At 44.7% G+C, this 21,276-nt stretch overlaps 2 protein-coding genes and 1 long non-coding RNA gene across 3 annotated transcripts in view; all 3 read right to left on the bottom strand.

Annotated features, from left to right (window-relative positions):
- The window catches only part of LOC308408034 (Fc receptor-like protein 5), a gene marked incomplete at its 3' end in the record, with an annotated part of 32,295 nt that extends 11,222 nt beyond the window's left edge, over positions 1 to 21,073 (bottom strand). Inside the window, exons 1-5 of the mRNA XM_080900082.1 lie at positions 21,011 to 21,073; positions 20,629 to 20,664; positions 20,164 to 20,421; positions 19,254 to 19,517; positions 18,853 to 19,131 (exon numbers count right to left, since the gene is read on the bottom strand). Coding sequence (XP_080756208.1) covers positions 18,853 to 19,131; positions 19,254 to 19,517; positions 20,164 to 20,421; positions 20,629 to 20,664; positions 21,011 to 21,047 — 874 coding nt within the window. The 5' untranslated portion in view covers positions 21,048 to 21,073. The remainder of the gene's footprint in view (positions 1 to 18,852; positions 19,132 to 19,253; positions 19,518 to 20,163; positions 20,422 to 20,628; positions 20,665 to 21,010) is intronic.
- Positions 4,404 to 5,250, bottom strand: LOC308392390. Its single transcript, XR_013970802.1, has 3 exons — positions 5,093 to 5,250; positions 4,678 to 4,740; positions 4,404 to 4,463 (listed from the first exon to the last, which is right to left on the bottom strand). It is a non-coding gene; the product is annotated as an uncharacterized lncRNA (long non-coding RNA).
- LOC308400164 (Fc receptor-like protein 5) lies at positions 10,746 to 14,433 on the bottom strand (the record flags this gene model as incomplete). Its single annotated transcript, XM_080887679.1, has 5 exons — positions 10,746 to 11,065; positions 11,268 to 11,549; positions 11,659 to 11,937; positions 12,421 to 12,687; positions 14,307 to 14,433. 5 exons carry the CDS (start codon positions 14,431 to 14,433, stop codon positions 10,746 to 10,748), a joined length of 1,275 nt encoding a protein of 424 aa, XP_080743805.1.
- Positions 21,074 to 21,276: the final 203 nt, after the last annotated feature.

Raw genomic sequence — 21,276 nt, 5'->3', positions numbered from 1 at the left:
TATTAGGTCTGTTAAGTTGTGTTGTCATGTTTTAGTATTTCCTGTTTTATTCTGACAATGTCATGTGTTCTTTGTTTATTGTATTTAGCTTTCCTCTCCTGGTCCTGTCATTAGGTTTATGTCTGTCAGCTGTTTCCCCCATGTGTCTCCACCTCCCCTGATCACCTCATGTATTTAAGCCCTTTGTTTTCTGCATGCCATTGTCGGGTCGTCTGCTCATCCATGTCTCATCTCCAGGTACCCATGTCAGTTCACTATGGTTAAGGTTTTTCATGTTTTGTTATTAGTTCTCCCAGTTTAGGTTATTGTTTAGTTTTCACCGATGCCCTATTATTTTGTACCCTCGTTGCTAACCTCAATAAACGGCTTGTTTTGTTAATCCACACCACGTTTTGGTCTGCGTTTGAGTCCTCCTCTGCAACACATACGGTCTGCCCCAGCCAGACCGTGACAGTACGACCTGACCACTATGGACTCAGCAGACGGCGAGCTTTACGAGCGTCGGGAGGCAGCCTTCGCCCAGCTGGAGGAGGAGCTCCGCTGGAAGCCGTGGCGCGCCCCCGACTATGAGCGGATTTTCCACGGGACTCGGCTAGCTCTCGGAGGTCCCAAGAGCTGCCGTGAGTCCCCGCCTGTTTCCAAACCTCGTCCGCTTCAAGTGGGAGTTTTTCGCGTGGCTATAGGCGCTCACGCTCCAGCCTCGTTGTTGCCGTGTTGTGCACCGGGGGCTCAGTCGCTCGCTCCGCCGGCTTCCTCCGCTCGAAGGAAGCGGCGCACCCGTCGCCATAAACTGGACAATGCCGAGCACACGTGGTGAGTGAAAATGACTTTTATTCTCACGTCCCGTCTGACATTAACAACAATCGGCTCACTTCCGATCCATGGGGAATTTCCCTTATGGATGACGACGTGGACTGGGAGGATCCGTTTTGTTTTACTCCCTCTACGCAGGGAGGGATGAAAGACAATTCCCGCTCGCTTAAGTCTGCACATGCGGTTAAAGGAAAAACTGTTAACACTTCTACCAGGTCTACAACACTCAGTTCAGGATCTGTCAGTTCAGGTTTTGTTAAGTCTGGTTCAGTCATCCCCAAGTCAGCTCACTCTAAGACCGTTAACCCAAGGACTGCTAATACTAAGACTGCTAAACATGAAGTGGACGGCGGATTCATTTTTGATAGATCCGTTTTTGTCGACCCAATACATATTAACCCTAAGCCTGCCGTTTCTAAGACTGTTTTTTCTGAGCCTGCTCCTTTGCCTGTTCGTGTTTCTGCTGCCAGGGCAGCTCGGGCCCAGCGTACCCCTGCACCCGTACCAGTTCCTCGGGTGAGGGAGTCTGAGGCCCAGCTGGTCCCTGCTCTGGTTTCCAGGCCAGCTGAGGCTCTGTCCGTTTCTGCACCCGTACCAGCTCCTCGGGTGGGAAGGGCAGTTGCCCAGCCGTTGCCGGTGCCTGTCCCGGCTTCCGGGGTGAGGGGGGCTGTGAACCAGTCCACCCCTGCACCCATGCCGGTCCCCAGGGTGAGGTCAGCCAGGATACAGCCCGTCTCCGCACCCGTACCTACTCCTCGGGTGGGAGTGGCTAGTGTCCAGCAGGTGCCTGCACCCGTTCCTGTTTCTACTGAAGGCTCAGGAGAATTCAGTCCGCAACCAACACCACCATCACTACTGCATGCTTTTCAGTCTATAGCTCAGTCATTAGCTCTGTTAGCAGCCCAGTCCACAGTTCACTTTCCTGTGCTTCCGTTAGCTCAGCCCTTAGCCCACTGTGCAGCTCAGCCAGCTCCCCATTGTTCAGCTCAGTTATTTGCTCCATCACCTGCTCAGCCTTCTGTTCAGCCGGTCGTCTCTGCACCTACTGGTCATGCCACGTCAGCTGGAGGGCCCGAGGAGCCCGTCCAGCCTCATGCCACGTCAGCTGGAGGGCCCGAGGAGCCCGTCCAGCCTCATGCCACGTCAGCTGGAGGGCCCGAGGAGCCCGTCCAGCCTCATGCCTCGTCAGCTGGAGGGCCCGAGGAGCCCGTCCAGCCTCATGCCACGTCAGCTGGAGGGCCCGAGGAGCCCGTCCAGCCTCATGCCACGTCAGCTGGAGGGCCCGAGGAGCCCGTCCAGCCTCATGCCACGTCAGCTGGAGGGCCCGAGGAGCCTGTCCAGCAGCCTTCCTCATCAGCTGGTGGTTCCGGAGAACCACACCAGCCTCATGCCTCGTCAGCTGGAGGGCCCGAGGGGCCCATTCAGTCACCCGTCTCCGCTGGAGGGTCCGAGGGGCCCGTTCAGTCACCCGTCTCCGCTGGAGGGTCCGAGGAGCCCGTCCAGCCTCCTGTCTCCGCTGGAGGGTCCAAGGGGCCCGTTCAGCCTCACGCTGCGTCAGCTGGAGGGCCCGAGGAGCCTGTCCAGCCACCACCTGCGGCCGCCTCGTCGTCGCCTGGTCCAGCTTCATCCGAGTCTTCATCTTCGCCTGGTCCGGCTTCGTCAGAGTCTTCATCTACGCCTGGTCCGGCTTCGGCCTCTGCCCCTGCTTCTGCCTCGCCTGGTTCGGCCTCATCCGAGTCTTCCTCGGCTTCTGCTTCTGCCTCGCCTGGTCCGGCCTCTGCTACGCCTGGTCCAGCCTCTGCTTCAGCGTCGCCTGGTCCTACGGCTGTTATGCCGCCGCCCAAGCCTCGCTCTGCACCTGGGAATCTTCGGCCACCTGCTGGACGTCACCGCCGTCGAGGTCGGCCACCTGAACTGTTTCTACGCCGTTGCCGTCCGCACGGTCGGCCCCCTGAACGGTTTCCATGTCGCCACCATTGCCGTCCGCACGGACGGCCCCCGGAACTGTTCGACCATGGACTTCTGTGCCGTCGGCCTCCGGGCCGGCCCCCTGAGGAGTCATGAACTGTTCCCTGCGCTCCTGTGATTTTGATGGACATTTTGGTTTTTTTGGCCTTGTTTCTGGCCCTCCGTCCTGGACCCCCACCGCCCGCCCTTGGTGGGTTGTTTTTGGTTTTGTTTTTCGAGGTTTTGGGCGTCTGGAATCCGCCCTTGAGGGGGGGGGCTCTGTCACAGGCTGGGTCTCTGACCCAGCGCTCTGAGTTCATGTTTGTATTTGTCTCATTTTGTTATGTGATTTAGTTTGTGTTATTTCCTATCTGCCTTTAGTTTAGGCAGTTATTGTTCCTGGGTTTTCTATGTTTTGGGGTTTTGTATTTATTCATCACATATTAGGTCTGTTAAGTTGTGTTGTCATGTTTTAGTATTTCCTGTTTTATTCTGACAATGTCATGTGTTCTTTGTTTATTGTATTTAGCTTTCCTCTCCTGGTCCTGTCATTAGGTTTATGTCTGTCAGCTGTTTCCCCCATGTGTCTCCACCTCCCCTGATCACCTCATGTATTTAAGCCCTTTGTTTTCTGCATGCCATTGTCGGGTCGTCTGCTCATCCATGTCTCATCTCCAGGTACCCATGTCAGTTCACTATGGTTAAGGTTTTTCATGTTTTGTTATTAGTTCTCCCAGTTTAGGTTATTGTTTAGTTTTCACCGATGCCCTATTATTTTGTACCCTCGTTGCTAACCTCAATAAACGGCTTGTTTTGTTAATCCACACCACGTTTTGGTCTGCGTTTGAGTCCTCCTCTGCAACACATACGGTCTGCCCCAGCCAGACCGTGACATAAACGTTCTGCTGTTGTTTAGCACGACATCCGCTGGTTTCCTCTTTCTGGTGCAAAGTGGGCAATGAACAAGCAAGAGAGAAAAGCCGATCAGCTGATCATTGATCAGTTTCATGATTAAAGTAGCAACAGGAGAGAATAAGAGAAGAAGAGGCAGCTGTGCAGCAAAGACACAGAATAAATCCAGCTTTGTGTCTTTTTCCATTGTAGCTGAAGTCCGGGACAAACTGTGTCCCCTCTCAGCTCAACACGAAACGCCTGATATTTTCTCTGAAAATGGGTCTCTCGAGTTATTTTTACACATTGACCAGCATCTGGCCAATCCACCACCTTTCATTGTTTATACCGTTGCAAAAAAAATAAATAAAAAAAAAATCATCGGCCCATAAAAACGAAAAATCAACATTGGCCCACCGAGCAAATGTCCGATGGCTGGTCCAGCTACGGTCATGCCAACAGTTAACCCTTCGCGTTCCAGCTGTGGCACGCGTGCCCTGGTTTGCTGACCCCTGTTATATATGATATTATGATTGAATATTGTAACTGTACATAAAGCTGAGCATGTCTGATATTTGGGCAAGAGTGGCTTCATAAAAAGCTTCTTCTTGGCTTTGCTGCTACAGCTCTCCTCACTGACCTGTAAGACAAGCACAAAGAGACAAAGTGATTTCCAACATGTAAAGATATTATGAGCTGAAGACATTTAATAATGTGAAGAATAAATCAGCCTGCATGGCAGCAGAATTACTGAGAGCTTCCTGATGTGACTTCAGAATAAACTGCTGCATCAGCTGCAGGACTTGATTTTCCTGTGAATGAAGAGAAGATCATTGAAAACAATAATATCATTAACCAGGAGGAAACTGGATGTCTCCACTAATGCAAAGATAAAAGAGTAGATTTTAAATAGCTGACAAAGTGTGAATACATAAATATAAACTATAAAATAAACAGATTTACATTGTAAGAGCAGATAAACATGTTGAACAATATTCAGTGGAGATGATGGCAGACTTTGCTCACCTTTGTTTTTCTTGGCTTTTTCTTTTTTGGGCTGTTTGACCTCAGCATACATCAGACTGTCCTCTAAAAGAGACGTCAGAGCTCAGCACACATTTGTTCAGCACAGATATGATGACAAGAACATTACAGAGTAAAAACATGAGAGAAACTATTTAGTTTGGGGACATATAGATGGACAATACCATACTGTACAATAACAATATCATTCTGTATATGAAGCAGACAAACTTACACTAAACTCTGAACGGCCCTCGATGTGTATAAGATTCAGTCTGGTGATGTGTAGTGGTCGTATGTAGTAGCTAAGCTTGGTCAGTGAATAACTAAACTCCATGTTGACCTATAATTACCTGCAATATAACGATGTGATGACACATTCAAGTACAAACACTGAATGAGACTGTTGTGACTGTACCTGCAGCTCCCGTCTTCACCTCAGAGTAAACAGCACTCTGCTCTGGTTTATGATGCTTCTCTGTGAAGATGATCAGATTAATGAAAATAATTAAAACATTTTAAACACTTTAAAAACTTTCCAGGCTTTTTTCTACACTGTGTGTTTTGTGTACTCACTCTTCTAAGGTTTTGAAGTTTAATAAGAGAGTATGTGACGTCTCCGGGTTCATCTGCACCTGAAATGTAAGAATGTTTGTAAACACATCACACCAAACATCCTCCAGCTTCTCTCTTCTGAGGGGCACCAGACAGGGATGCCCACTCTCCCCTTCACTGTTTGCAATTTTTATTGAGCCACTAGCAGCAGCAATTAGACAGGCTACAACAATTAAGGGCATAAAATGTAAGAATATAGAACGTAAAATCAGCCTTTATGCAGATGATGTGTTACTTTTTCTCCAAAACTCACAAACCAATATCTCTGGGGTAATTGCATTGATAAATTCCTTCTCAAGTGTCTCAGATTATTCAATTAACTGGTCGAAATCAACAGTTCTTCCGATTAATTGCTCCTTCCATAACTCTTCTCCTTCCCCACTGCAATGTGGAAATATAAAATATTTAGGTATTAATGTCTCTCCTAAACTTTCAGAATTAACTAAATTAAACCACATCCCACTTTTAAAGACAGTAGAAGGCGACCTGGCTAGATGGAAATCTTTACCCATATCACTCATGGGAAGGGTCGCCGCTATAAAAATGATGGTCTTGCCAAAAATAAACTATTTATTTTCAATGATCCCAAATAAGCCATCACAAGATTGGTTCAGATCTCTAGACTCGTATATTTCTAAATTCCTTTGGAAAGATAAACCCCCACGTATCAGCTTAAAAACACTACAAAGGACCAAGGATAAAGGAGGATTAGATCTGCCTAACTTTAATCACTATTTTTTAGCCAACAGGCTTCAGTTCATCTCTAGATGGTTTAAACACACCCTCTTAGATGAACCTTGGATAGATGTAGAACAGGCACTATGTAATAACCTAGAAATTTCAGACCTACCATTTATCAGCTCAAACATCAAACGACATGAATGCTTTAAAAGCATCAATATTAGCTCTTCTCTGACAGCATGGTGGGAGTTTCTAAAAATGACAGAGTCTTCATTAATCCCATGCAAAAGTACACCTATCTGGAACAATCCGGACATATTACAAAACAATAATATGATAGACTTTCCAGATTGGAATTGCAAAGGAATTAAATACTTGGAACATATGTGGGAAGGAACAGACTTTATTTCGTTTGACAGACTAGTTGCACATTATGGGATCAACAAGAAACGATTTTTGGAATATTAACAAATTAAATCCATAGTAAAAAAAGAAATTTAATCCCAGTGAAGCTGAATTACAAACACCACCAAGTGTGGTACAATTTTTTAGTCTAAAACCCCCCAAATTATTGTCTAAAATATACAGAACACTTTCTAAAATAGATGAATCAATATCCCTTCCTATTGTAAAATGGGAAGCAGATTTATCAATCAACTTAGACCCAAACCTTTGGTCTCAGATATGCTTAAAAACCTTTCAATGGATCAGAAATCCCAGTTTGCAATTAATACAATACAAAATATTACACAGAGTGCACTATACTGGTCATCGGATGTTCAAGATGGGCTATACGCCTTCCAACAACTGCTCACACTGCACAGCAAATACAACGGACAATTACATCCATGCTCTTTGGTTCTGTCCACCAATTCAGAAATTCTGGCGTGAGATATGTGAAGACTTATCAAAGTGTCTGAAATGTAACATTCCAGCCTCCCCTTTAGTGTGCTTGCTGGGCAACTTGGATGAGGTCACTGCAGAAATAAACACAGCCCACGTTGTTTTACGGCCCTATGCATTGCCAAGAAAATGGTCCTCATTAACTGGAAAAATAAAAATAATCTTAATTGTAACCAATATAGAAACCATCTAATAGATCACATTAGTCTTGATACAACATCTGCCATCACATTTGATCAATCCCTTTGGGCTCCTTTGATCGGCTTCATCACCTAGTGGGGCTGGGGGATCATGGTTTGGTCCTGCCTTCGCTATTGTGGTTGATATGGGGGTAGGGACGGCCTTAGGGCGTCTGGGGAGTCCTTAAGGACGTTTCCCTAGAGGGACTAACCTGAGGGATGTGGCCATGACCTGGTTAGGAGCTCTGGGGCTCTTGGATGGTGTTTTCCTTGTGGCTGCGTACAGCGGAGATGGGGGAGGGTCTGTGCTGGCGGACATTGGTTACTGGCCTGGTAGCCTGGCTGCCCCTGGGAGGGTCCGGGACGGGCGTGGAGGCTTGGGGGTCTGGGGGTGCTCCGCCCCCCGGTCTGGGGTGCTGAGGGCCCCGGTCCGGATGGGCCTGGGCCCCCTTGCCCTGGTGGGTTCCAGAGTGTGGGGGTCCCTACTGGGGTCAGCGGGGGAGCTGGCCCCAGGGAGGGGCTGCTTGCCCCTCCCTTTCTTCCCTCCCCATCCTCAGCTGCCTCCCTATTCCCGCTCTACCACACCCTCCCACACACGCAGGGCTTGGGGTGCAGGTATGTCACCAGGGTGCAGGGGAGGCACTCCCCCTCTGTCCCGTTCTGGCCGCCTGTGCCTCAATTTTATTCTGCAACCTAGACATCCACATTACTCACACTCTCACATAACACATACATATAGGGCCTTGGGGGTGGGCACGTTTTACAGCATCCAGAGGATGGTCGGTGTACTCCAACCCACCTCTGGCGCTGGTGCCCTACCCTCAATTTTAAATGCATTTAGACACTAAGGGTTTTCGGGAAGAGCCGTGCTGCTCTCTGAGAGGAAGCTAGTACCATGCTCTCCTGAGTTTTAAATGCACTTTAGAACAGCACACAGCAACACTACATATGAGCGGGCGTAGGGAGGTTTGAGGTCTTCACTCACCCCGGTTCTGTTAGCCGTCAGACTGGGGTCTGGGATGCGGGGCCTCCCCGCTACTGCAGATAAGGAGGTGGTCTGCTTGCCTCCACCCCAGAGAGAAGGGTTACATCTCCTGGGTCTAGATGCGGCTTGCCCCTCTGAGGGTGGGGGTACCTGGACCTGGGATATAGAGTATGTTTGGGGAGTGCGACTGTCTGTGCAGTGTCTATTTGTGTCTGTCTACACGTTGGGTAAGTGCCAAGTATTTGGTTGTGCATATGGTGTGGGAATGCACGTCTGTGTCCGCGTGTGCCTGTTCGTCTGTGTCTATATGTCAGGTTGGGTCTTAGACTCAACCTCTCTGGGTACATCTCAGGCCCTCTAAAGTATGGAGGCCTATCTCCCCTCACCACACTCCCTGCCGGTGGCTGATGCCCTCAGACGTTGGTGTGTTGGTGGTCCTTGTCGTCTGGGGCTGGGCGCTCATGTATGTACCAGCTCACACCTGGTGGCCGATTGGCGGGGCCGGGCGCCTGTGGCCCGGCTGGGCTCCTTCCGGGGGGTGGGATGCCCTCAGGCCTCTGGCCTCTGGGCCTGAAGCTCGGTCCTCTCTGGCACAGCTGGCTGCCGGCAGAGCCCGCGGGCACGCCACTGCAACCCCCTCTGGCCTCTGCTCCGTAGCTGCGGGGTGACCTCTCCTTTGGGGCTCTACTCAGCTCTTCCCAGGAGGGTGGCACGGTCCCCCCCCTCCCTTTGGTGGTCCTCCTCGGGTCCTTGTACTCTGGGGCCTCTGGATGTCTGGGGCCTGGATCTCCTCCATACCTGCTTCATACCCTGGTGGACGGGGCTGTGGCTCCCCACACTCCCTAGCAGATCGTTACATGGAAAAACCTTTGGAATACAAGCATGCTGATCCACACAGGTATGCACACAGGTGTACACACAGGTGTTCACAGACGCGAACTACAGCTTTCTTGGCTGCTGCCTCAAAGAACATTGTGCGCTGTCTATCTTGCGTGCTGCACAATATCGTTTATTATTTAGTATCTACTGTTATCTACTGCTAGCTAGTTTATTGTGATGGTGCTGTTTTTTTATTATGTTGCTCTTTGTTGTTTGCTTTCTCTTCTGTTTTTTTTCTCCATACAGGTGATCCAGGTGTTTTGTTTGTTTGTTTGTTTGTTTTTGTTTTTTTCTTTCTTCCCCCCCTTCTCACCGTCTCTTCTCCCCTTTGGTTTTCTTTCTCTCCCTCTCTTTCTTTCATTCTTTCTCCCTGTCCTATCCCCCAGTCATGTCTGTCCCGTTTGTACCAACTGAAAATAAAATAAATTCATAATTATAATAAAGGTCAATCAAATGGACCAATATGGCAAGGCCATGATGATCCACTTGCTAAAATAAATCCGCTTGGCATCCTTCTTGGCCTTAAGAAAACAATTCTGATGGCTAAAGATCCAAACGGGACACAAAAAAAACCAAAAAAAAAACATCACATCCAATTTCATTAGTTGTGTTTAAGTCAAATCCAGGACTGTCAGATATTTTCAGAGCATGAACCCATCATGGTGTTACTGTTTGTGTTGTTCTGATATGAAACAACAACATTTGTGGATTCTTTCAGTCCAGTTAAAGATACAATCAGGTTGTAAAATCCTGTTTGTTTCTGATCTTTTGTGCATGTAGTCAGTTGGTTATTTGGATGTTTGTCCAGCTGGATTTTGATAAATGTTCTTTGAGAAGCTGCTGAGCACAAACTGAACCTAAGAAACGACTTTGAGACGTAAATCAGAAAATCTAATGTTGCCTCTCAGTCATCAAACTCATTTATAAAAATCCATCACATATTTTGATCCTGCTCACCTTTAACTGACATCCAGCTCTGTGCTGACTCTCTTCCTGAGTACTGACACTTGTAGAAACCTTCATCAGACTTTGACACTGCAGAGATCTTCAGCTCCCCTCGGGGATCATTTTGAATAAGTTTGTCATTGTGATAGAAAAACACATTGGAAAGTATTTTTTGTGTTCTCAAAATGCAGCTCAGACTAACAGAAGCTCCCTCAGTCACAGGATGAACAGGACTCACCAGGATAGGACCATTACCATCATCTGTGAAACAATCACAAATATTGTTCCAGTCACATCAGCTGCTGCACACTTTTAGAAAAAAGCTGACAAACAATAATAAGAACAGATTGTACAGATGCTTTTTATCATCAAGATCTGATCTTCTATGTTTAAAAACTGCTATTTTTCCCACATAAAATGACTTCACATACAGCAAAGCTGGGACAAATGTTCATGTGATTTCTAAATCATCCAAATCCAAGAAGTAAATGTATAATAACATACTCTGTACAGTGATGTTGACTGCACTGCTGAACTCTCCTGATCCAGACTCACACCAGTACACTGCAGTATCTGACTTTGATGTGTTGATGTCACATGTGGATCCAGTCATTCTCCTACAGTCAGAGAGTCGGCCGTCCTCAGAGAACTTCCTCACTCTCCACTCAGTGAAGTTTCCCTCACAGGTCAGTGAGACAGAGTCAGAGGTGAAGTGTTGCACTCTGTCAGGACTCACTGTGAGAGACGCTGCTGAATGAACATCTGGAAACAACATGCAGTGAAGACACAAAGCTCACAGATGTTAGGAACAAAAAATGTCAAATTAGTATTAGAAAAAAAATAATGAGCTGAACCTTGGTGGATTACAGTGATGACACAACTTATTAGACAGAATCAAACTGACCTGCAGACCAGACAAACTTTGGTTGACTGTGATCAGTGTGATACTCTGGGTCTCCTCTTCCAGCTCTGCACACATATCCTGCTGTGTGTGTCTGTCCATGAATGATGTAGGAGTCCTGTGCAGTCCCACTGCCATCAGGTAGCAGCTCATAACTGGAGGATTTCTCTGATAGATCAGGAACAGCTTTATACCAGTAGAAGCTCCATCCTGCAGACGGATGTTCAACCTCACAGTTCAGAGTTACTGAGGCTCCAGGACTCAGCCATGATGGAGACACAGTGAGGACAGGACGGGGTTCATCTGTTCAACAAAGATTTTCTCTCAATCTTTCGTCTCTTAACTCTGAATTCAATGTCACTAAAATGTTGACTCACAAATATTTATGATGAACTTTAAGAGTGAGACTATCTAAACATGTCAAATATCTCAACATGTACTAATAAAAACACATTTTTACAAACTGTTTCTATTTCCAGGTTAAGTGAACTATGACTCTACTTACTGTCAGAAACTGTCAGTGTGACTGAATCACTCCACTCTGTTGTTTCATGCTGTGAACTTTTCATTCTGCCCTTACAGCGATAGTTTCCACTGTTGGATGATGAAGCAGATCTAATCCTGTATTCATTTTGATTTGGAGCTTTTATCATGCTGTTTGTTTCCCACTCATAATCCCACTCAGTGTCTCCTCCATGGATCTCACATCTGACAGTGATCGTCTCTCCTCTGTATATCTCAGACCAGTTTGGATACAGAGTCACAACAGGCCTGTTTGAGGCTGTTACTGTTCAAGAAAGTACAATAAAAACACACGAATGTCAAAAATGTTAATGCCTTTTGTTCTTCATCTTCCTCCTTAATCAGGAATTTATCTGACTTCATGTTAAACTGACCAGTTTTCCCAATCCTGACTGACTGGCTGTCCTCTGTGTAGTAAACTGGGTTTCCTCTTCCTCCTCTGCACCTGTAGAGTCCTTCCTGTGAGACACTGATTTGTCCATTTGAGTGGAAAACTGCATCTTGTGTGGTCAGGGCTTCAGAGGATTTCTCATCTCTGTACCAGTAGTATTTCCATCCAGATGATGATGATGGGTTCACAGAGCAGGTCAGGGTCACACTGCCCCCTACTGGAACAGCTGTGTTATCAGCTCTCAGTTTGGCCTTTGGTTTATCTGCAGTTCAGTTTAGAAAAAGAACAAAAGTCAATGACTGAATCAAACCAGTTGAAATAACTTGGTGGAAATATGGAAATAATAAATATCACATAACCTTACTGGTGAAGCTACAACAAACTGTACAACTATCACACAAACACAACACTAATCTTTCATATTTAATTTGCTGCATTTCTAAGTTAAAAACACACACGAGGAACAATCAGTGGATTTAATGTTTCTTAGTGGATGTGGTGGAGCAGCTGAGACAAATCCAGCATTTGTTCTGCATTTCATCTTTCATGTATTAGAGCTGCACAGCAGAGAAGTTACTCTCATATGTTTTGTTCTCTTCACTGTGAATAAAAAGCTGCTGTTCAGGTTTTTGTTGTTGGAATAAAAACTAAACATTTTACTGACCAACATGAAAGACAGTTATAAAGCTGTAAGAAAGAAGAAGTGCTTTTTCCTTATTTAGATACTCTGGATGAAAGATCTTACATGATACAGTCAGTGTGATGATATCACTCCACTCTGAGAAGAAATAGTCCCTCCTGCCCCGGCAGCTGTATCCTCCACTGTCAGACTCAGTAGCTCTGATGATTCTGTATTCATTGGATGTTGGAGGTGTGTTTAACTTGGCTGCTCTCCATTCATACGTCCACTGAGCTCCTTCACCTCCCTGAATCTCACATCTGACAGTGACTGTCTCACCGCTGTATATCTGAGTCCAGGATGGCTGCAGGGTCACAGTGGGCTTACTGGGAACTGTTCACAGAAAAATATCCAGTTAGATACAAATAGCGACATAAAAATTCTGCTGTTTAAATGAGAGTAAAGTGAGTGAAAAACAGCTGATTCACAGACAGAAACTGTTTAGAAGAATGAACAGCAACACATATACACACAAAGTTATGATACCATGTAAACAACTTCAATTTATGACTTTTAGTAAAGTTTCATAGCATTTACATCATTCAGTTGTTATTTTTTTATTGATGTTGTATATATTTTTTTTTCATGAGTTGGATTAAGTATGCTTTGGTTTCTGTGGTGGGGCGTGGTTTGTGGTGCCGTGCGGACGCACCTGTATGGCATTCACAATCACACCCATGGTGTTAAAAACACGGCGAAGTAGTGGTTGGAAATTGTGGTGTGATGCATGTACTGAATAAAGATGGGTCACAACAAAAATCTCTGGACCCATCAGTCACACCAGTTTCATAAAAACTGAATTTGAGGTGAACTAGCAAATCATGTTCATTGAGTATGTTCACTCTGAGTTAAGTATGTGAGCAGAGAAAGAAAGTCATCAGTGATTAAAATTCAGGGAAATGAAGGACGCATTTGAGGGCCGCATTTCGAGCAGCCTTCGAATTGGGACAGCCTTTGTCGGGTCGGTGTGATGTAATCGGCCTTAAAATGCGGCCTTTAAGGCTGCAGACCCCGAATTGGGATACAGCCTGTATCTCAAACTTAACATTTAAAACCACCATCAATTTTTATTGTCATTTTAAAGAATTCAAACTTGGACACAAATATATTACAAACCAATTTTAAACCTCCCTCGTTTAGTGAAGTATTAGAAAAAGTTGTATTTATGCAAATAAAAGCTTTTGTGAAGGAAAATGACACTCTTGATATGTTTGAGTTTGGTTATAGACTGAATCCCAAGATAGTCAGTGACCTGACTGACTTACGATTATGTGGTGCGCCCAGAATATGTGTCCACTTTTATTAATGCTTTCATTTCTTTTATTTAATTCGTTAACAGTTTATTTTAGTAATTGTGAGGACTGAAAGTCATTTTGGAGACATGACCAGTATTTGTAACGTATTGTTTTGTTACACGGACTGTGCAGAAGGACAGTAAAGTGGAGCAACACAAAAGGTGGAACTGTTGATTTTAAGGCATGTGTGCCCCTTTAGGGGGTGGAAGTCCACACACCACTGAGATGAATTCTGGAAGGTGAACCAAGTGCACTGTCTTCATTGCTCCTGAACTTTAGCTGTTTTGTAAGAATTTCATCTTTGTTATTATGGCTTCTCCCCTGTGGCCCTTAACAATGATGATAACGCTGCTGCCCTCATTTAACTTGAAGTGAATCAACTTGTGTAGAAGAACTTGCTTCACTCTGAGCTTTGAAAGTGGATTCAGGTGCAGCAGGAGGGAAAGAGTCAGAGAGAAACAGAGTTTGTTGAAGAAAACCTGCAATAGATCAGTATGTTACCATGATAACAGACTCAGAAAGTGTCCCTCATTTAAAGGTCAACAAACTCCCAGTTGCTAGCTAAAGTTAGAAGAGAAGATAAGATAAGAAAGATAAAGTATATCAACTATAAACTTTATAAAAATTATATTATATATATAATTATAAAAAACTCACAAATCTCCACAACGGTGACGTCACGGCTGTCCTCTGTGTAGCAAACTGGATCTCCTCTCCCTCCTCTGCAGTGGTACAGACCTCCTTGTGAGACACTAATATCTCTGTTTGCTTCATTTCCTCTCATGAGCTGAGCTTTAAAAGAGACTGAATCACGTCTGAACCAGTCAAACTTCCAGCCAGCAGAGCCCTCCACAGAGCAGCTCAGTGTCACACTGCCCCCTGCTGGTATGACTGAACTTTGTGCTGTCAGTGTGGCTCTGGGTTTACTTGCTGCTGAAGGAACAGAATTAAGTTAAACATTAAATTATTGCTTGTCTTAGAAAGAAATTTCTCACAGCACCGATCAAATGTTAAACATTCACAGAGCAATTGAGAAAACAACGTGTAATTTCTCTGCACATGACACATCAGACTGCCTGGCTAAAAAGCAGATTTCAAATCAAAAATAGTTTTGAATACCTCATTGTTTTCTGTTTATTAATGTTGTAATAGTTACAGTGCACTGAATGGCATCTTTCATTTATGTGGGAATAGGAGGAGAGTGTTGGAAATATGCGTGTGTTCAGAGATTCAGAGATGTGTATGTGTTTGAGTGAGTGTGTGTGTTTAAAATGATCTTAGAACACATTGTTTAAACGCTGGTGTAAAAAAGTGCAGCAACAACACCAAATAGTCCAAAGAAAAACACAGGATTTAACTACATGGGCTTATTTTTCACAGCCCATGTTCCACAGCATCATCTATCATTCACCTTCATAGAGTAGTGAGTGACAGGCATCAGTTCATGATGCCTTGATTTGCTGACCGTTTGGGCTAAATTAGTTCAGATCAGAGGGGGAAATTTTGGTGAACGAGAAAAGGGAGTCTTCTGTGAGAGTCTCGAAGGTGAAATCAATATGGTGGTAGCGGCGAGCATTAGCATGAATTAAGTTATTTAGATTTTTCTGGCATTCTGATCATTCAGCCATCATTCATCCTTCTTGCATGTTTAGTTTTTGAGAAAACAAAACAAACAAAACATGTGCTAATGTATACAGAAACATGTAGTCAAAAGGTGTGTAAGAGTGTGCGACTGGCATTCTGGTAATCCTCTATATAGTTTTGCTAGTGTTGCTATCACAAGGTCTTGTGGTTGCAATGTGGTATCAAGGATGTGATGCTGCTGCTAGTAGTGTTGATTGATAATACTTTACTCATCCCGAGGGAAACTGGGTTAAGGCTGCCAGCCGTGCCAGCGCCATCTTTCCCTTCCGATCATACATACATTACACAAACATCTCATAGGGTAGGCAGGTCAGAGAGAGGTACAACAATGGAAAATGCACAACATGAGGAAAGACGAGGAGAAAAAACAAAAACAAAAAAAAACAACAACACATGAATCACCACATCTCACAACATAGAAGACATAAGCTTCAAAGGTGTTTGGAGGGGTTTGGGGGGGGGGTTGAGTGTAGGTCTGTGTCACTGTACATGCGTATGTGTGTGTGTTCAACCAAGAGAAAGTGTCCCTTCACCCGGTTAAGTAAAAGTCAATCTTCGATCAACACGGGTGGCCTCCAATGAGGAGAAAGAGAGTCACAGTAAACAGTCTTATTATCTAAAGGAGAATTTTGTTATTTCTGTCTGTCACGGCGAGTGAGAAGAGCTGTGTGGAGATGATAAAGGAGGATCCAAATGCAGGCAGTCGTGAAGGAGATTTATTGAACACGAAATGTAGATAGGCAAACGGCAAAACAGAGAACTAAACTATACTGGGACAACTAAACTACTGAGCATGAACAAGAACCTGAACATAAAGGAAGGAAGACGATGGCACATGATGATGACAGCAGGGAGACACACGAATGAGACATGGAGGATACACAGACGGACCAGCAACTACAATGACAGAAGACGCGACTTAAATACACACAGAGAAATTACACACAGGTGGTGGACACAGCTGGGAGTAATTAACGAGACGAGGGCGGTAAAACTGAACACACTCACATGAGACGCAGACCTTCAAAATAAAACAGGAAACAAGAAAACACTACACAAGGACGCAGACACGACACTGAGAGACAGACAGAAAATGGCACATGGAAGTAGAACTAAACCTGCAATAAACATGAGAACACAAAACCTACGAACTAATCCCTAAACAAGAATAACTGAAACACAGATTCATCATCATCATCATAAGAAAAGAATCCAAAAACACACCAAAACATAACTCAAAATACTGGGTCAAACTGACCCAGATCCGTGACAGTACCCCCCCTCCAAGGGCTGGCTGCGGAACCTGACAGTGGCGCTGATGCTGCAGGCGACGATGCGGATGCAGCAGGCGACGATGCGGATGCTGCAGGCGACGATGCGGATGCTGCAGGCGACGGTGTAGAAGTCGCAGGAGATGATTCAGCAGGTGACAGCTGAACAGACTTCCCCAGACCGTCAGCTGACATGAGGATGTGCTGGCTGGGTCCTCCAGGACCCCCAGCTGATGAGACCTGGGGCTGGCTGGATGGGCTCCTCGGGCCTTCCAGCTAAGTTGGCCTGAGGCTGGACGGGCTCATCGGGCCCTCCAGCTGAGATAGGCGACTGAACGGGTCCTTCACTGGAGCTCTCAGCAGGGGATGACGGCTGAGACTGCTCAGTAAAGTTCTCCAGTGAAGCTGCTGGTGCTGGCGTCTTGACCTCTAGGGGTCCAGAGTTAGCTGGTGACTGACACCCAGCCTCTGGGGAGGCCCTAGAGGGAACAACTGTCTCTGAGATGCCAGCTTAAGTGAACCAGCAGATATAACGATGAAGTGCGCTCCCTGCTTGTAATGAGACGGTGAGGATGGTGACTGAATGAATGAGTGGGTAGGCTGCTGAGCTCGTGGCAACTGAGCTATAGGTAGCAGAGACGGCTGTAGTGGAGGCGTAATAGGTGGTGGAGTGGCTGACTGAACTGGGAGCAGCGTGGCGGCTGACTGAACTGGGGGCAGCGTGGCGGCTGACTGAACTGGGGGCAGCGTGGCGGCTGACTGAACTGGGGGCAGCGTGGCGGCTGACTGAACTGCTAACTGTGTTACAGACCCCACATGGAATTGTGGTGAAGGTGTGGATGGGGGGGATATGGTCAGGAAAAACTGTTTCAGTGAAGTTTATTGCTTTGCCTGAAGGAACCGATGCAGACGAAAAAGCTCCCCTAACATATTCATTCCCTAAATTCATAATGCCAGGCTCAGTAACTCCAGGCTTGGAAACAACAGAGTGGAAACAGTCATTAACACAGAGCGTGGGCTCAGGAAAAACAGTCTTTGAAGCAGTGGCCATAGAAAAACCACTATTATCTTCTGTGGAAACACAGAAAATGGCCCCAGAATAAATTGTCCTTGTTTCTGAAAAAGCAGAAGCAGTGTCCCTCTCACTCACCACTGCCGGTGTGGGGTGCTGCGCCGACGGCGTGAACATTGCTTTCTTTTCGGAGACTGCTACAACGGGCCGGGTAATTCCTCGGATGGCGGTTCGGACAACACGTCCTCCGTGGAAGCGAGCGGGCGAGTGGTAGCAGTGGGGGGATAGGGGTGAAGGTGTAGTTCGTAAAAAATGAAGTTTTGTACGAGCGGGTGCAATGAGTCCAATAGCCAGGGATAACCGGAAATCAGCTGGTGAAGCTTGGCTTCCACAGAGCTGAGAAATCCCTCTCCCTCATGCTCCAGCCATAGGTTCACTAACCTGGAGGCTGCGTCGATTATGACCTCCTGGAGCTCCTTGGGAGGGCTGAACACCGCTGGATCCATATCTGGCTGGTCCGTACTGTCACGGCGAGTGAGAAGAGCCGTGTGGAGATGATAAAGGAGGATCCAAACGCAGGCAGTTGTGAAGGTGTGAAGGTGATTAATTGAACACGAAATATAGATAGGCAAATGGCAAAACGGAGAACTAAACTATACTGGGACAACTAACCTACTGAGCATGAACAAGAACACAAACCTGAACAGGAAGGAAGGAAGGAAGGAAGGAAGGAAGATGATGGCACATGATGATGGCACAAGAATGGACATCAACACATTTTTCCCCACAAAGACATAATATTGTACAAATGAGACATTTTCAGGAAGAACTTGGAATGAGTCTGATTTGCTTTCATAAAATTACTTTGAGGTTAACATGCAAATCAATGAGTTTAATAGAAATAAAATCAAAAACCTTTGTATGAAACCCAGTCATGTGTGTGTGCTTCATATTAATTTTAACAAAGCAGTATTTGATGAGATGAAGTTTTATATTTGTTTTTATTTGTTGGGGGAGTTTGCAAAATACTACATTTTCATCCTGTTTATATTATCATTGTCCTCAGGTGATGGAGCAGCAGGTCAGCATTGGCGTCTCTATACCAGCTGAAAGTTCATGACATAAAGTGGTGACAAACTGTCTACAATGAGGCTACTATCAGCTGCAGCTCTTTGTCTGACTAACAATGTAACATGCTTTGTAGACCATTGAATTCATCCTGTGCTGACCATTATGACATTTGTCAAATGGAGATCGCACAACAAACATGACTTACTTGATACTGACAATGTGAAGGCTTCACTCCACTCTGTTGAAGAATATGAGTCATCGCTGCATCGACTCTTACACATGTAGTCTCCACTGCTGGACTCAGACACTCTGAATGTCACATCATTATTGTGTGTCCACTGTGTGGGTGTCCTGGGTCCTCTCCATTCATACTCCCACTCGGTGGTTTCACCTCCTTCCTGCACCTCACATGTCAGAGTGATCGTCTCACCTCTGAATATCTGAGGCCAGTTGGGTTGTTGTTTTACAACAACTTTATTGGAAACTGTTCACACATATTAACAGTTGAGATACAAACAGAAACATGAAATCAACACAGAAAACTTTACATTGTATGTTTGATAATCATGAGTGAATGTATATTTCAAACTAAATGACTGAACTCACTGGTTTTCTCAATGGTGACATCATAACTTATATCAGTGTAGTAAACTGGGTTTCCTCTTGTTCCTCTGCAGCTGTAGATTCCTCCTTGAGATACTCTGATATCTCTGTTTTGTTGATCTCTGATTTGAACTTCAGAGGTTGTTTGGGTTCGTCTGAACCACTCATATTTCCATCCATCAGAGCTCTGCACAGAGCAGGTCAGTGTCACACTGCCCCCTACTGGTATGATTGTTGTTCCTGCTGTCAGTGTGGCCCTGGGTTTATCTGATGTTATGAAAAACGAAGACAGATCTATTATAAAGGGGAAAAAGCTGCATTTCAAAATATGTTTTCATTTCAAATTCCCACAAAATAAAATCTACAAATTTCCCTATTATATTTTTTTTCTCTGCAGTTTCAGACACTTCAAATGTTTGCCATTTTTCTGTCTCAACATGGTGACAGAGCTGCAGTAATTCAGGTTGTAGATCTCTAAATAGTCATATTATAAATGTTTGTCAAATCTCAGGCCTGAAGAAGTCACACTGAATGTAAATTAATGCAGTTCACTGTTGAAGGAAACACAATGATGGGTTCAGAGGGATCTGCCTAGTTTCAGGTTTAGATAACAGAAACATCATCACCTTAAATTTTATGAAACTTTTGATGTTTCTTCTTTTCCTTATTTAAAATGTATTTCATACACAGTTATTCTTGTTATACAATAAAATACACACATGAAGTAATAATAAATGACAGCCTGTGAGTATTGTAATACTGTGTATGCTGTGAGCAAAGTAACCACTAAAATATAGTAGTCCTTGTTAAAGTTTCAAATTTCAATGACAACATTAATTAAATGTATTGAGAATTTTATAATTCAGATGATTTTCAACATGAATCATCACATTGTTGTTCACTGAGGACTTACCTAATACAGTTATAGAGACAGTATTACTGATCTTTGTATCATGTGAACTCTTCCTGCGACCAGAGCACTGATATTCACCACTTTGACTTGTAAACAAAAGTTTGTCTTTTTGTGTGCTGTACCTAACTAATTCTCGACCGTCCTTGTTGATTTTGTATTCCCAGTCAGTGTCTTTTCCTTCATTTATGTCACATTTGAAGGTAACAAACTCTCCAATGAAAAAACTCGACCGGTTGGGTTCAATAGTTAACACAGCATCTAAAATCCAATATGACCACAAAGTTAACCTGAAACACTTTTATGCACGAAACAATCTGTGACAGTATGTTCATACACTGTTCATATATTTAATAATAAATAAATATAAAACATAAGTCAACTGTAATTAAGATTCATGCAGTATTTTGAGAGGATTTTTACCAGAAAAATTAAAAGACAGAAAAAAAGTAAAAACTGTTCAGTCACCTTGAGCGTGTCCAGTGCAGAGGAGTGTACAGAGCACTACAATAAAGACAGAAACTTCAGACTTTATCAAACTAAAGACACACAAATCCAAAATAAATCAAACACTTGTGGTTGTACCAGTGGCTGCTATGATTTGTATGCATCAAATTATCACTGATGGAGAAACAAACCTTTGTTAGATAAACTAAACCAGCTCCACTCTGATCTGAGTCAGTGCACTAAAATCTAATCCAGTCTACAAACAACCATGTTGGTAACAAACATGAGAGTCCTCTGATCACATGACCTGAAATGGTACAAGTGACTGATGCTCTGTTCTTCTTACTAAAACATGTTTATGGATCAGTATGAATCAAACAATAGAAGTCAGTGATGTACTCACAGAATAGGCCCAGCTCACAGAGCAAAGTGGCTCCCATCCTCACATCCAGCAGTGACACGTCTGAAAACTTCTAATACTTTCTGTAAAGAGAGAGAGTGAAGCAGCAGCACAGCAGATACCAAAGAGCTGTGAAGGAAACAAAGAGGTTTTAAAACTTCTTCTCTCTGCTTCCTTCCTTTTACACAGAAATAACAACTTAACAAGATCTGACCAGATTTTTATGAAAAGGCCTTTAACACACAGACTAAACTGACCAATAACAGACA

Source organism: Rhamphochromis sp. 'chilingali' (genome assembly GCF_963969265.1).
Source record: "Rhamphochromis sp. 'chilingali' genome assembly, chromosome: 1".
In the NCBI taxonomy this organism is placed as follows: domain Eukaryota; kingdom Metazoa; phylum Chordata; class Actinopteri; order Cichliformes; family Cichlidae; genus Rhamphochromis; species Rhamphochromis sp. 'chilingali'.
Note: the sequence above shows the minus strand (reverse complement) of the source record. Positions and strands in the feature narration are given on the sequence as shown.